Source organism: Montipora capricornis, chromosome 9 (assembly GCF_036669925.1).
Source record: "Montipora capricornis isolate CH-2021 chromosome 9, ASM3666992v2, whole genome shotgun sequence".
NCBI classification, from domain to species: domain Eukaryota; kingdom Metazoa; phylum Cnidaria; class Anthozoa; order Scleractinia; family Acroporidae; genus Montipora; species Montipora capricornis.
Genome location: NC_090891.1, coordinates 19,556,319 through 19,573,818, shown reverse-complemented (window position 1 = coordinate 19,573,818; position 17,500 = coordinate 19,556,319). Strand labels below are relative to the sequence as shown.

Genomic DNA, 17,500 nt, shown 5'->3' with positions numbered 1-17,500 from the left:
ATTTAAATATTTCGAGTTTATAACTTAATCTAATTGTTGACCAATTCACGGTTTTCATTACTTCACTGGATGCCATATCCTTAGATAAATTAAAAATAATCCTAGCGGCCCTACAGTGCAATCTGTAAATCGAATTAATTAACTCTGAATTACAACACGATCCCCACAAAACGAGGCCATAATTTATCGATGGTAAAATAACACTAACATAGAATTTTATCAAAACGTCTTTAGGTAAAAATCTAGAGCGTTTTAATAATTCTAATTTGCTCGCGAAGCTTTTCTTAAGGTCCAACACATGTGGTACCCAAGTGAGGTTATCGTCTACAGTCATTCCCAATAATCGAGTTTTTGCGATGTCACGCATCGATCAAAGCCAAACTGCCATCGTTTCTTCTGAGAGGGCCAATTGATTTTTTATGTGCTATTCGACTAGTAGCCTTATTGATCAACTTCCAATAAGCACTCCATTTCTTTACCTCCCCAAACATTCTCTCAAAACAGGAAGCTTTAGCTTTTCTTAAGGCTGCCGTAACCTCGTTTCGAGCCTGTTTGTAATTTTGCCACAACTCAGGACATTTCTTAGTAACGGCTGCTTTGAATAACTTATATACCAAGTTCTTTTTCCGTTGTCCTTTCTTACAATAAATTTCTAATTACGATGTAATCGTTTTACAATTTCCACATTCTGTGATAGGATCCACTAAGTCCTCAGCTCCGTTCCTCGCTTCTATTAAAGCAAAATTCATTTCCACGGTCCACTTAGTTCTTGCGCGGTGTTCTACAGTACTCGTTTGTCCATCTTCTAAACTTGAAGTATTTGGTTGGTTACAAGCGTGTTGCGCTAGTTGTTGACGTGGTATGTTGATCATTGTAGATGTTATTCAAGATCAATACTAAGATTGCGAGTACACGCATTACTTGAGCGTCAAAATTGATGTTTCAGCAGGAGCAAGAGAACTTGCGTCCTCACGCTTTCATGCTCACCTACACTTTATTATTATTATTATTATTATTATTATTATTATTATTATTATTATTAAAAAGAATATTACTAGAGATAGAACGCACTTTACTAATCCATGCATGATTATTATTTGTTATTAAGTTCTGACAGTAACGTCAATTTTTGTGGAAGCGACCTTCCTCTTATCTAGGTAAGATGGAGGTATATAAATAATAAGATCACCCCTTCTCTTACCACTATATACGGTGCAGCCATTCCTCCAACTCGAGCACAAAGTGACGAAAAACCCACTCCGATGGTTCTATAAAGAATCAAGCATTAACGAGGGCAGTGAAAATAATGCACAAAATAAAATAAAAAGAGATGTGAAAATCCAAGATATTAACAGATATTAACAGAGTCATCAGGAGGGCAATGTGTTCTTCTGGTTTTCCTTGGTCAAAAGAAAATTATGTCATCATACATGTCTTTCTTAGCGCACAGAGTTAAACAAAAGCGGCTACTTATTTAGTCCACCGTATGAAGAGTTCTTTTTCAATGGTCCATTTCCGAGTTCTGTTTGCCTTAAAAACGAGAAATGGAAATGGAACGGAAATGTGGTTAATTCTATGAAGATACTTCACTGAGTTCACTCAATTTGATTTGAAAGATTTCGCTGGCAAACTCGTTTCGAAACGGAGGGAGCCAGTCATTATGTGCTTGTCAGTATTAGGATGCGTTTGACTGACCCTATTCCGGAATAAAAATACGCAGTGATGATTCAAAACGGTATGTTTGGCGTTTTGAAGCAACAAGGATAATAAAAATATGTTTAAAATAGCAGTTTAGCAGGTGTTTGATAATTTTAATGGGAATCTCCGTAAAAACGAAGGTTTTCTAAGAAATGTTTAAAAAACTCGCAGCAGTGTTTTATCGGGTTTAAAAACACGAGCTGTAGCCCTTAATGATTGGCTTAAGGTGATTCCCTTGTTTTGCACCGCGCATCTCATACTGCGCATAACATTGCGACTTCGGAGATGATGGCATTTCACGCTGGCCATCTAAAGAGAGGCAACAATGTCCGCTTTTGCTGTACAAGAGCTTCCAAGTACAATCATGATAATTCTTCTTAGTTAAGGTGCTGTTTTGGAACTCGCCCCAGTCCTTTCCCGGAAAAAGATCACTTTGAAGCTGAAATTGCCCTTTGCCACCCATTTATCATCGTTTTGCGAAGAAACGAGCACTGTGACCCCCCGCCCCCCCCCCCAAATTTTTAATGGTCTCATATACTCGTAATAGGCACACAGAAAACATATTTTAAGACATATTTTAACGAGAAAAAAAGTTGGATGGTAGAAGTTGTAGTATTTACATATAAATGACGTGATACTGCATTTGGAGACCGACACTGAGTGCAAGGTGATGACTGTAAACAATACCAGCCACTATATTTAAACTTTTTTGTGTTTAACCAGTCACTCGTCAGAATTTCCCACCTCATCCTGTCGTTCTCTTGATCTTCGGTGGGCTTTTTCCCTCACACCTGAATCGTCATTTTCATCAAAGAAGTGAATAGCTGTTCCATCATCCATAATAATCCTGTCACACTCAAGGCGTCCTCCCTCAGCCGGTCGCGGCAGTTGAACGACAGTTCCTTCTCCCATGCTGTTGCCATTATCAGATCCTCTGCTACTGTTACTACCTTTTGCTGATAGTTTCTGATGAGGTTTCGTATCATCTGTATGCACTGGGCGATCTCTAGAACCCACAGGAACCAGTGCTGTGACAAAATTTAATGCAATGTAATACAATCTTAGCATTAAAATCTCTGCACTGCTACAGTAAAACCACCTAAAAGTAGTAAAGAGTGATTTTAAAAAGTTTTTAAAAGTGCAAAGTAAGCAGTGGCAAAATGAGACCTACCTACCATTTTGGACAAAACTCGTTGGGAAAATGTGGCACTCTGATTTGTCAGTGATTAAGATTAAATTCTTCCTGCTTCCCCACCTCCCCCCACATTCCAATGTTGGTTAAAAAAACGGCCAAAGGCTTGCACAGTATTTTGCCTCATTATTACAACATTGGTAATAAGGGGGAAGAGGGGTAAGGACGGATATACTTTGTGAGTGCATGTCAAATGATGCCAAAGCTAGAATTTTTCTTAAGAGTTTTGTCTAAGATTGAAGGTGTAGGGGGAAAGGCCACCATGGAAACTACTGTACTCTGAGCCTCGCTGTGCCAATGCCTTGCCAATGTCTTGCCTATGTCTTGCCCCTACGGCAGAGACCCTCTCCTGAATCCCAGTTCGAATTTACAGTACAGAACCATGCAAAAGTAAGTTGACAGTCTCGACTCGATCATCACGAGAATTGAGGATCAAAAATCAATTCGAGAATCGAGACTTGATTCACTCGAAATCAAACTAGATCCTCGACACTTGATTCTCACAAAATCACGGACGGAAAACCTTGTCAGTTATTCATAATAAATTCAGCTTTCGCGAAAGCATTACTCCTCGATTAAATCACAACAGGAACTGCTTGATTCTCGACTGCCGTTCCTCGATCCTCGCGAGACTCGAGACTCGAAAGAGGTTGCACAGTACTGTAATTTCACGGTAGACACTGATCGGGAATTATTTTGTTCCTGCTCAGAATGACATCATTTCATAAACTAGACAGGGTAACAATGACACCAGCAAACACCTATAACTAAGTACTATTATTTATTACCCAGATAACAACATTTGGAAGTATTATTAGAAGGTTGTTTGGGTTGATTCTTGATTAGAAGAGTTTGACTAACCTGTCTGAATTTCAGCCACTTCAAAATGATTCACACGATTTTTTCCATTTTCTTTTAGCTTTGAAAGAGCTTCACTCAGCATTTTGCCCTCTGCTTCTTCTTTTTGTTGTCGTTCTATACGACGTTGCCTTGCACGCTCCAATTTTAACGATTCCTTTTCTTGCAGATGCCTTGCGATTTCCTTCAACAGCAAAGAAATGACGTCTCAGATCTATTTTTGTCAAACAGCCACTTCTGCCGGCTCTTAAGGTTAAGAGCAAGTGTTTGAAATTCTTTAAATTTCATTCTTTTGTCTGAGGCCGCGCAACATGAAATTTCAAGCATCCCAAACAATTACACCCACAACAGTCACAAAGAAGCAATACTAGTGCAATAATGCTGCAGAGATGATGCTTAATTAACCTTTTGTAGATAAATACATTGAGAAAACATAAAGTGATGGAGAAAATCTGACTTCTGCTGGCATTCAGATCTAACAAAAACAAACGTTTGCCTTCATAAAAAATCATACTGTAAAATCCCAGTTACTATATTGAATTTTAGGTTTGACTCAAGTTCCTGTCATTCTGCTTGACTGACTGTCAGTCATATTACGGAGCTTACATGTAAGCACACAATGACATTGCAGAGTCACAGACGGCAACTGGATGTTAGCTGTTTTCCTTTTTAACTTGTCTTGGCACTACTACATTCACACTGCTAAGTATCTTTTCACAATTAGAGACGATTAGTTAAAAAATCTGAGAGAGAGAGCACAGTTGTCTGTCCTTGCGTGAAAAATGATCACTTCCGGTATCCGTCCATGCCTCAAAACATCGCGTGCTTAAGCTCCCAATTGACAAATGAATATAAACAATCATTAACTTTACTAGATCTATGACGATTCAAATTACACTAAACAAAGTTTCAATTCAACACAAAAACAAAAAAAATGTTTTTTTGTCATTGTGAACATTTCTTTATACCAAAAAGTCTTGAATTTATCCATTCACGCCTAAAGCGCACCCAATTGGAGAGTAAAATCGTCTGATGTTAGCCAGGGTAAAATTTACAAGTCTTACTCTCAGGTAGGGAAGAGTTACAGCTTGGTTTAGATTAGCTTTGTTGAGTTCCATCTCACATGAGGTGCCAGTGTCACACAAAAGAGCACGCTCCTTGAGAGTGCCCTTCCCTACCTGTGACATTAAATTTGACCGATTGTTACTTGTACGTGTAAGTCATAATTTGAAAAATGAACTCTGAAGTTTGATTTTCAGTTGTCCTTTTTCTATTGCAATGCAACTACCTTAATCCTTCTTTGGGTGCATTACATCATTAAACAATACTATCGTTACACGAAGTTGCATCTCTGCGATTCTTTGTGAATGGTTCATGGGTTCCTCAGTGTCCAAACTAATTTTACGACCAAGGGGTTGCAAGACAGCATCTATCAGAAAATTTCTAATTTAATTTAATAATTATTATTAAAAGACTCGGGGTGTTGGCAACATTTCTGACAGTGTAAAAAGCAGTTTTACTTGACTTACATCATAGTTTAACCCATTGACTGCTGGGAGTTAGAAACGTTGCGTGACATCCAAAAAACGGCTGTGAGGGAGACTAGCTGGGAGTGAGACTTACCATATTTTAATCTGTACCATACAATACATTACATACTTAATTGACCGCTCCCCATAGGGGCTTTTCAGGGCCAATGAAACACAATGAAACGATGGAACAGAAAAAGAACAACTGTGGAACAATAACTTGAACCAAGTAAGAAGAATGACAAGTCATTAAATCAGGATGATGATCTTAGTATGAATTGTCTAAGGGATAGCATCTTACATTCATCTAACTTTTGCCCTAACTTCCCTACTTTACCAAAAATGAGGGGATTTAAAATTGCTTCTCTTAATATCTGTAGCCTAACTTGCCATCATGACGAATTGTGTGTCTTCATGGAAGATAAAGCAATTGACATACTTGGATTGAACGAAACGAAATTGGATAAAACAATTCCCGATAGCCAAGGTAGACATTGAGGGATACGATATACTCCGCCGCGATAGGAATAGAAATGGTGGTGGTGTAGCTTTGTACATTAGACAATCCTTGAATTACGTAAACAGACAAGACCTCTCCTCTCACGAAGATTTAGAAATTTTGACGGTTGAAATTAAAAAGCCCAAGTCCAGGCCATTCCTGCTGACAACTTGGTATAGACCTCCAGACTCGAAGGTTGAAATCTTTGAAAAATTCGAATCCTACCTGCTAAAACTTGATAAAGAAGATAAGGAGAGTATGATTGTTGGTGATACTAACTGTAATCTATTACCGCAAACGCCTGACCGCAATACTGAACACTTAAAGTTTATTACTGAAACGTACCAATACATTCAATTGATAGATCAGCCAACGAGAATCACTACTGCTACCAGAACACTAATCGATCACAAATTCACTAACAAACCAGATATCATAACAAATCATGGGGTCTTACACGTTGGTATTTCTGACCACAGTCTTATCTATGCTCTTCATAAACATAATACGACCAAAACTGATCCAAAGGTAATTGAACCTCGCCAATTTAAAAATTTTGATAGTGATGCCATCATTGATGACATAAAAGAGACACCTTTCCATCTTGCTTCTCTTTTGGATGACCCAAACGAAATGCGGTTAGTTTGGAAATCTCTGTTTCTGGAAATTGCGAATAAACATGCCCCGATAAGGAAAAGAAAAGTGAAAAGTAAATGTTCACCGTGGATATCATCCGAACTGAGGCAGAAGATGAGAAAGCGTGATTTTCTAAAAAAGCAAGCAGTCAAGCTGAGTTCTCATCAAATGTGGAATGATTATAAAAAGGCACAAATAAGCACAGCTCTGCACAGCTCAATACATGTATCTAGTCTAAGAATGATAATTATCTACTCAGTTCTTGTTTTAATGTCACACCTCACTCAAAGAAATAATTCTTTACACCTAACATTAAATTTAACTGCTTATCATAACTTCTTTAATTAATTAAAACACTGTAATGTTACAAGTTTTGTGTAATAATCATAAGAAATTTATGCAAAATGCTTTTCCTTGCTCAACTACACAGACATGAGAAGAAAACAAAAAGAAATAAACAGGAATGGAATTTTGTTGTTTCTGGATGTGCATGCATTCACAATTAATTACAAGAAGAAATAATGAAAAGCTCTAGAGAAAAATGTAAGAAAAGATTCACTTTTACTACTGTAGCTGCAGTACCTTGTATATGGGAAACAAAAACAATATTATTGCAAAAGCCAGATTAAGTTGACCTGAGGCAAACAGAAACAAAGGTTTTTTATCTCACCTCAGATAAAAACCATGGCCACCATGAAGTTTAACGAAGCTTGTTATTTTTGGCCTAAAGAATGCTACCTTGTGTCAGCCACATGACCTTTTACCTAGAGTACATAAATGTATGTACATGTATGGATGTACAAGGTCTAAAATACTTTCAATTAACCTTTTTTATACCAAGTACATTAAACTGAGAACCATTGAAAGCTGTAGGGATACTTGAAGCCTGGTTTTTAAGTTACAACATTTGAAGATTATATACTGTACTTGTAAAGTGATTCTCTATTTTTTTTAATTTAGGTAAAGGTATTTTCGTCAACACAGCCAAATTAAAAAAAATTGTAAAGAGCTCTGAAAACAGAAAGCAAAACCTGGGATGAGAAGAGAGATCAAAGGTTTTCAAAGCTTTTTTTCAGAATTGTGATTTTTGCAGGTCCCACACCCATGTTTACACATAAGTTCAAGGTGTTGGCTACTACAGCTGCACTCAGATTAAAAAGTAATTCACGACCTTGTCAATATATATGTTCAGGTCATTTTGTTTCTTAGGTTAATTTGCAACCAAACTAGGTCATTTTGTTTCAACCTAGGGCAACTTGTTTCAACCTAGACTGTCCATTTGGGGCAGGTATAAAACACAGGTCTCAGGTCATTGTTTTACCAATATATAGCATCTTAAACATGCATTAAAGCTAACCTTAAGCCTAATTAGGCCTAAAGAAACATGTTTAGGCCTAATGTTTGCACTTGTGAATGGTTAGGGTTGTTTCCGAATTGGGATTGGTAAAACAATGACCTTTGACCTATGTTTTGTAACTGCCCCAAACTGACAAGACAACTTGATCTAGGTTCAAACAAGTTGACCCATGAAGGTTGAAACAAAATGACCTAGTTTGGTTGCAATTTAACCTAAGGAACAAAATGACCTACAGCATATATATGTAAATGTACGCAAACATCCCACGCCCAACATTAAAACATACATGTAGGTGCATGTCTTTAATTCATAAAAATTTTTAACTTCACTAACATATTGATGGGGCAAAGGACCACTTGTCTGTGCCTTCACTTAAGTGTACACTACATTTTTTACGATTAGCTCGTGCAGGTAATCAAGGCCATCAAGACATCTTTAAGAAAAGATGTGAAAAGCCCAATAATGGTGTTTTACATTGAAGATTACACATTGCAATAAACATGACAGGCATACACATAAAATTAATAAATTACTATTGGAGTATTTTACTGACTGAATACCAAAATGGCCACCAACAAACTACAATTCTTTCGTCTTTGCGTTAATTAGGCTAACTTCATGTACATGTAGCCTCATTGACATGTAAAATTGAAAGAATTTGGGCTGTAAAATGAGGCTACTTAAGCTAATTAACACAAAGCCAAAATAATAATTTGTTGGCAGCCATTTTTGCATTTGGTCAATTGGCATCAAATGAGGAAGAAAAACTGCTGGTCTGTGAGCCTTGCAAGTTTAATACAGCTGATTGCAAGTGAAGTATTTATATTATTGCAGACAGCAAGAGATAAATTATTGAGATCTGCAAAAAATCAAAACCTCAACTAACTTTATTTGAGACATTAAGATGTGAAGACTGCAGCCAAGAAGATAAAGCTGACAACAGGTATTTCTCTGACTCCCAGCTATTATCTATATACTGGTATATGTACATATCCTACTAGTAAAAAATGTACATCAAAGAAAGCATACATGTATTAACTTACATGTTGTGCACTTCAGCGACAGGCAAGATTTGTGCACTTCTTACTTCTTCCAAGTATGTAATTTTTGCTGCCTTCACATCTTCACGGACAGTTTTTCTTTCACTGCGATTTCTGAGATAATGATTTCCGACTGAAAAGAAGAGACAAGACTTGAGTAACAACAAAGACAGTTAAGCCTACAGCATTTTATTTTTTGCTATGTACTTTTTACTGCCATCATTGGTATTCACTGCCATACTTGACAGACTGCTGATGTGACCTTGGAATTCCAAGGGAAGCACCCACAAGGGACATGATTTTTAGTGTTATGTCCCTTGTAGGTGCATGTTATCGGTGACGAGGAACTTTCTAACAATAATAATAATCAATTTATTTAAGTCTCACCGTTATTTAGCCGAGCACGAGTGCTCTACTAATAATTGGGAGACTACAAATCAACGGAAATCAGAACAAATCAAATGAAATGTTTAAATCAGACCAGGGACAAGCCACTTATTAGAGCTGCGCACAACAATGACAGCGACACAAGAAACACTAAGAATAAAGACAACAACATTTCACGCTAATTTTCACACTAACATTGAAAGGGTGAAATGTTTCAGCAATACCAACATTTCAAGAAGTTTGGTCTACGCTACACAGGGAAACAGGAGCACAATAACACATGTGATAAGGGGACAAAGTTTCCTCTTAATTAAGTGGCCTCTGAGGTAACCCTCCGCACTCAAGCCCAACAGTGACTGGTAGCAGCGCAAAAGCTGATTTACAGTATAATTAAAACAAGTCATGCATCAACTAATAGGGGTGGCGGATGATACCTCCAAAATATTGGCACTCACAAACTTTTCATCCTATCTTGAAATCTCGACAGCCTTTGCGAAGAGTCTCGAAGTCTTGTTTATATTACATTTATTTCCATGTGAATAAATGTTTTGGTCTCGGTCTCGGATTCACAAACATGGATCTCAGCATCTCGGCGAGTCTCGGATTTTACCATTTGAGACCCCTACTATTATTCCTTGATGACAACCTAATTGTGCTACGTAAAAAGAGTCATTACTCATCTTTTCCTGGAAATGTATTTTTTTATACATTGACTCTTCAATAGGGAAGTGATGTCGTCCAGTGGTTAGGGCGTTGGGTTTGCATGCGGTTGACCCGGGTTCAAATCCAGTTCTAACCTCTGATTTGGATTTGTTTCTGCATGTCCCGGATTCAACTGGGGTTCTTAATCATGTTTCTTTCAAATTAATAAAAGTGGGGTGCCTGTGAACTGGCGCTTCCACTATAAACAAAGCATTTACATTTTTACATTTACAATATGAATACAAAAATTACAAACTATGCTATCCTCCAAGTAACAAAATACACCTGTACCTCTGTAATACTGAAAACTAATGTTACACGTAGTTGTATCATTACAAGACAATCAAATCTTATTTATTACATTCTTCTTCTTGAAGTCGTTGTGCAAGGGCTCCATCTTCCCGCACCATGAAATCTTGACATACTGAAAACAAACCCAACACAGATTTATCAAGTAAAGTGAAGGCTCCCTTCGTAAAGAACAAGCTACATGTACAAGGCTGATCTCAAAACCATTATAACAATCTCCTCACTCTTCGGGTGACCCCACCTGTAAAAAGCTGCTCAAATGACATCATGTGTAATGAGTATGACAAAACAGGACCAAGCATGCTCAAGAAAACAATATTGCTGATTGAACTAATAATAATCACACATGAAGCCCATTTTGTATCTGTACATACCACAACTTGTAAAAATGGCTTGAAAAACTATTTACACCTGTCCAGATTCTCAGAAAAGGAGAAAGATCCTGGTATATTGTCTTAAATCTATCAGAATTTATTTGTGGGTGATACGCAGTTCTGTTCCTAAGATGATACTTTGTTTCTTTCTTCTTTGGAATAATATTACTGAGCAGGCAGTCATGGTCAACCAAACATACCTTCAAAAGCAATTTATTAAATGACAAAATATTTATGAACAAAAGAAACAGTGTTTTTAATTTTGACAAGACTTTCACTTCATTCGAAGGCAATGAAAGAGTTATTAAAATATTCTTCAGTAAGCAAAAATACCACAGTATTGATTAGAAACAATATAGAATGAAAGTAAAAACGTCTTCAAATTCCTGTTCCAGAATGTGACTTCTTTGGAAAGAATGCAAATAATTCAGTCTGGTATGCTTTATTAAACAGCCAACATGAAAGAGAGACTAACTTTACTATGATACTGCTAAAAATGGCAGGAAGTGTCTTGATCGCGAACATAGGCAATTGCTAAACACAGGGAAAATGAAGAACACGTATGAATTATACTCAAGAAGACAAGTGTAGGCAAATTTTGAACATTTTTAAACTATGGAGTGGTTAAGGTTGTAAACATTTCAAGAGGTTTGTTATGCTAGCAGAACTTTTTAGACCAAGTACCCAGTGACTTGATGACCCACAACCTTCGGAGCTCCAGCAGTAGCCAGCTTCTAATGAAAGCCCTCCTCAAGAGAGACAGAAACTTTTTAAATGACTGCTACTTCAATTCAAAGTGTCATGAAACAAACCCAAACAATTGGTTCATTGATTGTGGAATTTAATCTTATTTTAGCAAGTAAGGTCTGAGAAATCCTGGCCTAACAGAAAATGTAAAATTCCACATGATTCAGTCATAACTAACCATCGGAGGATAACTAAAAGCAGAACACTAGTTACAATATATATTATAGAAGCAATTTTTTACACATAAATGATATGTGTACATAAAATTGTAACCAACTTGTTTCAGTGTACACTGTACATTACAGGTGGGATCTATGGATTCAATAGTAACTTTAAGTGAGATGAACTGCTGAGCCAAAACAGCATTTTGATGATCAGACAGAATTGACCACTACCTTTACACGAAATCATCTTCATCAATCAAAGATAGAAAACTGTTTACTCTACAGAGGTGGTACCATACCACAGATTACTTTCCACACACTACCCACTCAATACCCACATCATCCATACCAGAGTTCCTCAATATCACATTACAGTCGCTCAATGAAAGCATTCATTACTTAAAATCACATGTCGATAAAACGTAATATTTCAATAATTTGCCTTTATGCTGAGCACATTAATTTGACAATGTAAAAATGATAAAGTACACATCATTTTGCACTTAGCTTTAATGGCTTGCGTTGTGTGTAATTTCATAGTATGTTTTAGAAAAGAGCTTTTAACCTTTTAATTTAACACAAAGGCTGTCACTTGATAATTTTTTTCTGACTGTCACAAGTGTGTGCAATATTTTAGTTTCAAATGTAATTTTTCGTGGTTTTCTAAACACCACATCCCAATCTTTATAGACAGAAAAAAACACTTGCAACTGGTAACTTTAAAAGGCCATTAATTTTCTCACATTATTTAATTGACCTTGAACGAACAATAGCAAATCGATCTGCAAATAATAAATCATCGTTAAAAAATTAAAATTTAACATTGTTATTTGTAGCTGACTTAATTAAAGATCTTTACCTTGGCCAAAAAATGAAATATTTTCCCAATTTCAATGAGGAAAAGATTTGTTTACCTTTTCATAGTGTTTTCCATTACCTTTAAAACTAATTAGGCGTTCTCTGCGATAATAGTTAGCTCATCAAATTGTTTTTCAGGATCACTGAGAATTTAACTTTTTTTCTGAACAACAATTGTTAGCGTTAAATTGTTAGACTACGCTTTTATAACAACTAATAGTAAGCTTATTTTTCTTACAACTTGCAACTTGCTGTCGATGATTTTAGTGCGCCTCACCGTATGAAAACTTGACACATTCTAACAAAATTATTGGAGAGCAGATGCACCAATATCGATTTAAAAAATATAGTTTCAGGAGTACCCAACGGATCCGCTCCTCAGGCTAAGAATTTGCTGGCTGGTTACTAAATAATGGATGAGAAACTCTAGCTGGGAATTGTGCCGAAACGTTTTTCTTGCTGTGGTCGACCCTTTGAATACCGAAGCTGGCTGGAAAAAAAAAATTCACTTCCCTTCTGGCTTCCTGCGGCTTTTGAAATTGTGCTCTGGTTAATTTTGGCTGGAGAAGTAAAATGACAGCTAGTCAGGAAAGTTCAAAGAACATAGCGCTGGCTGTGAGTGATAACTAAGGTGCAGCGCAGGCTACAGGCTAGTGCAAAGTCGAGGGCGTGTATAAAATTGTCACTAAATTGATAGAAATTTGAAAGTGAAAAAAGGCGTGTACAAAATGGTAACTGAATGCGTCAGTCATTAAAACGCTGTCAGCAAACAATGCAATTTCTTTTTTAAACATCCCTGTCTTTTGTTGTGGTGTCAATGTTGGGATTTAGACCGACAACTCATTTTATTTATTGCGCGGGGATATTCCATCTCAGAGGTGGCGGTTATCGTCGCGGTCGTTGTTTTGTGCCTCTAGTTTGGGTGATGCAACTAAATTTTTACGGGTTTTGGACAATTTCTGCTACATCCAAACTCTGCTGATTTCTAGGTAAGTAATCTTTTCATCTATGTCCTTGCTTTTATCTGAATGTCTTTTTGCAGGTTTTGATAAGTTTCTTTATGGACCGTCTCAACTGTCTTTTGTATTTTGTGAACCATCTTTAGTGCATCCTTCAGTCAGCAGCGGGCAGGGTCACTGTTCCAGTAGCCTGGTTAAGAGATCATCATAAAAGTATCTCCAGCCGGTAAGAACGTCTTTTGATTTTATCATGTTGATCATGTTGATCTCGACAGTGGCATGCACCTTCATTAAACCATGACTGTTCAGAAACACTTTTGTTTGACTGTAGCACATAAGGTCTTTTCCTTTCAGTCATTTCGTTTCGACAAAATGCCAGCAGCAAATAGAATGGTAAACGGAGTAATATGTGTAGTTCCATATTCGCGAAAATATAGCCCTCGCGTTCGTGTCTTGATTTCCAATTTTCAAGAACATTTTGTTTATCAATTAAAATAAATATCGGTAAGGACACGTAAAAAGGCAATGCTTAAACTAAAAATGCTCTTACATCAGAAGGCAAATCCTGCCAACCAGGAACAAAACCACAGAAAATAAATATGCCTGTCATGACCTCTCACTGCGAAAAAAAGCGGCATTAAATCCCATTTACTCTGTCTAACACAGAACCATCTACTTTCCTCTTCCCGACGTATCTGAGAAGATCGAAAGCGACTCTGCCCGCAGGGTATGACGTCCATGACAATTATGTTCGTGTTTTATTACACATTTTTTACATTTTATCGCAAAAAATATTAAATTTTATTCGGCAGACAAATCTGTCAATTGCATCTAAGAACGAACGAAATGAAATTGTCCAGAGCTTGTAAATGTAAAGGTAGCAAAGACAGATGGATAACACTATCAAGTTAAAACCTCGACCATCGACAAAGGATTTTGTCTCCAGACAAGCATTTTTAGGCCTTTAAATATTCTCGACGGAACCCTTGAGGCTTGGTCAAGAAAATCGTTCACATCAGAAATTGCCCTTCCTGTTAACAGTTTTTTTGTTGCAGAACATTAAATTTATGCCTTAAAACTGAAAAGCGTTACTAGACACTTACGTTTCAAACACAGCTCATTAATAATGAGAAATTAATCTGTTATCATAGAATTCTTATTTTGCAGTACAGAATCCTTGCTCGTTTCCTGTTTGAAGAGCTCCATCCAACACGGTTACCTTTACCTTGCAGAGGCTAGAGGGTTTTTTGTATTTTTGGACATTAACAGTATTATCTATTTGGTAATGACAGTTTTCTTAATTTTGCAACTGTTTGTGAAACGCCCTATTCAAATACTCTACCGGGGTCTCAAGGTTGGAGTGGAAAAAACACTTTTGCTGAAATTGACTTTACAGGTTTAGCAAAGCTTTTGCGGTGATTGCTAGTTATGGCTTTTGCTGTGAACAGTTGTCTTTTATCCTGTAAAGCTTTCGCAGCAATTGCTTCCCGGTTATGTAAGATGTGTTGAATTGGGAATTAAAAAAGGACTTTTGCTGAAATTGTCTTTACAGGTTTAGCAAAGCTTTTGTGGTGATTGCCAGTTATGGCTTTTGCTGTGAACAGTTGTCTTTTATCCTGTAAAGCTTTCGCAGCGATTGCCCTTCGGTCATGTAAGATTTAAGTGTGGGGTTGGACATAACTGAAAAGGAGTTTTGTCTTTACAGGTTTAGCAAAGCTTTTTCGGTGATTGCTGTGAACAGTTCTCTTTTATCTTTTGAAGCCTTTGCAGCGATTGTGACTTTTGAGCGATTACGGCCTAGAGTTTGGCTGCATAGATAGTAAATCCAAGTTGGCGAGTAATAATCAGCAGTTATAATAATGTAGTAATCTACGGTTGTATTTTTAGATATGAAAAGCCATAACAAAGGCTACATGGATCCTCATCTGAATATGAAGAGGAGTCGGTATGCAGAAAAGAAAAGTGACAGGTATCCCGGCGATTGACCGTAAAGTTCTTTTTTCTATAGGGTTTGCTTTCCCGGGAAATGATATCTACAGCACACCATAAATATTTTTCATCGTCAAGGATTTGTAGACCATGATCATGACTTCCCGGCATTTGCTTTCTGCTGCACCGCATAACTATTCTTCATCATTATCTGTAGACTGTGCTTTCCTAACATGTGATATCTTCAGCACAGCATGCATAATTGTTTTCTGGTCGCTAGGAAAGACTCTGCCTTCTCGCAATTAGGTTCCGTCTGCATCGCAGAACTGTTATTCGCCGTCGAGGATAGACTGTTCCCTCTTGTCATTTCATTTGGTCAGCCTTGCAAAACTGTTTATTATCGTCAATGATAGCCTTCCGGGCATTTGATTTTTTCTGCACCGCGTAATTGGTTTTCATCATTGAGTAAAGACTGTACCTTTTACCTATTTGATTTCTTCTGCACCGAATAGTGGTTTTTTAGCACTCAAGTGTAAACTGTGATTTCCCACGATTTCATTTCTTATGCACCGCATAATTCTTCATCTTCAAGGAAAGACTGTGACATCATGAAGGATAGACGTTCCGTGCTTTTTCGGTATATGATTTCCTATACACCAAATTTTATTTATATATTATAATTAATAGACTTTGCGTTCTTGGCGTGGAGTTTCTACAGCTACTGGGAGGGTGTGTCTTCGAGGTATCTGATTGGCGCTGGATAGACAATGCTTTTGTTCTATTTCATTTCTGTATCGGCTTAAATAATATCATTGTTTTGGATACTGCATGGAATGCGCCTTGCGGTCACTTGATTTCGTCTGTACTGGATATTGAGTTGTGCACAATGTTCATCGAAATTTTCGTTGCTTTCTAATGATAGCAGAACGCGTAATTTTAGATAAAGTTCAGAATTATGAGCTTTTGGAGGGGAGGTGGGGCAGAAGAAGAGTAAGTACGCGTTAAACGTTTGGCGAATGTGCTCTCCAGACATTCTCTTGATGAATCCAATCTCGTTACCAGTGTTTGGAACCCTGGAAATGTGGTTGTTTGTGGGTCCTGGTGTCAGTCTTAAGTTTGCGTTCAAATCAAGTAAACTAACTCTAAATTTATTTTTTCCGATCTCACAACTTTGCTCTCATTTGGATTGAAGAAAAGACGATTTATATTTTCCACAGACCAGTAAGAGAGTAGAAATATAATTTTTATCCCGCGTTAATGTACACCGAAGTCATAAGCAAAGAAAATGGCTCAAACACCACCAAGGTTTCGTTGAGTTATTTTTTTTGTATCACCTGGATAAAATGGCTCAATTTATTTTCCTGGTTGGCTAAATGTTGGTTATTTTTTTGGCTGGCAAAAAAAGGGGAGAAAGAGACATTCCTGGCTGGGGAAATGCCTTTTTGGTAAATATCCTGGCTGGGAAAAGCTCTTACAGTAAAGATCCTGGCTGGAAATTTTATTTTAAATTCTAGCTCTAGCTGGCTTTGGGGAGCGGATATAATTTTGCCACAGAAGTTAATAATCAACCAAAAAACAATTAGTGATTGTTGAAATATTACTGCAGGCGATATCCAATCACTTTATAAATTTTTCTCGTTGGGTACTCCTGAAACGCCAGAGTGCTGAAGTTCCATGCCAGCATAAAAAAGTTAAAACGCTGCAGCTGTGTGTACAAAATCTGTCCCGTAATAATATAGAGAACTGCAAATTTTGTGGTTCCAATACATCTTTAGAGGGAAACTTTCGCCGTTAGTGACATTTCATTTACTACGAAATCTGTGGTTCTAAGATATATTTAGGGGGAAACGTTTCGCCGTTACTGACATTTCAATAACTGCAAAATTTGTGATTCCAACATACATTCAGTGGGAAATCTTTCGCCGATAAAGACATTTTGTTAACTGCGAAATTTGTGGCTCCAATATTTGTGGGGGAAAAATCTTTCGCAGTTAATGAGATTTAAATTACTGCGAAATCTTCGGTATATAATAAAAGTATACTGATAAAGTTTTTTGCGAACTTTTATTAACTATCTGTAGATAAATATAAGTGCAAAATTTTCATTTATATATATACCCGAACTTCTCCCGTGGGACCTTTTGTACGGCACAAATACATGTTTTTCAAAGTTAAGAATTCCCTCGTTCAATCGATTAGCCAAGGCTTACATTTCTCAATGTCTTATAATGGTTTTGGCAGCGGTAAGAAGACTTTATCTCC

General features: G+C 37.1%; 1 protein-coding gene across 4 annotated transcripts in view; it reads right to left on the bottom strand.

Annotated features, from left to right (window-relative positions):
* Positions 1–10,753, bottom strand: part of LOC138016617 (solute carrier family 22 member 15-like) — a 12,756-nt gene extending 2,003 nt beyond the window's left edge. Inside the window, exons 1-5 of one of the 4 annotated variants that reach the window (XM_068863809.1) lie at positions 10,260–10,753; positions 8,813–8,942; positions 4,103–4,153; positions 2,443–2,506; positions 1,202–1,268 (exon numbers count right to left, since the gene is read on the bottom strand). In XM_068863809.1, coding sequence (XP_068719910.1) covers positions 1,202–1,268; positions 2,443–2,506; positions 4,103–4,153; positions 8,813–8,942; positions 10,260–10,308 — 361 coding nt within the window. In that variant the 5' untranslated portion in view covers positions 10,309–10,753. Of the gene's footprint in view, positions 1–1,201; positions 1,269–2,442; positions 2,727–3,751; positions 3,933–4,102; positions 4,154–8,812; positions 8,943–10,259 lie in introns of all 4 variants that reach the window. The other 3 variants (XM_068863808.1, XM_068863810.1, XM_068863811.1) reach the window with 3 other exon arrangements.
* Between the last annotated feature and the right edge of the window lie 6,747 nt (positions 10,754–17,500).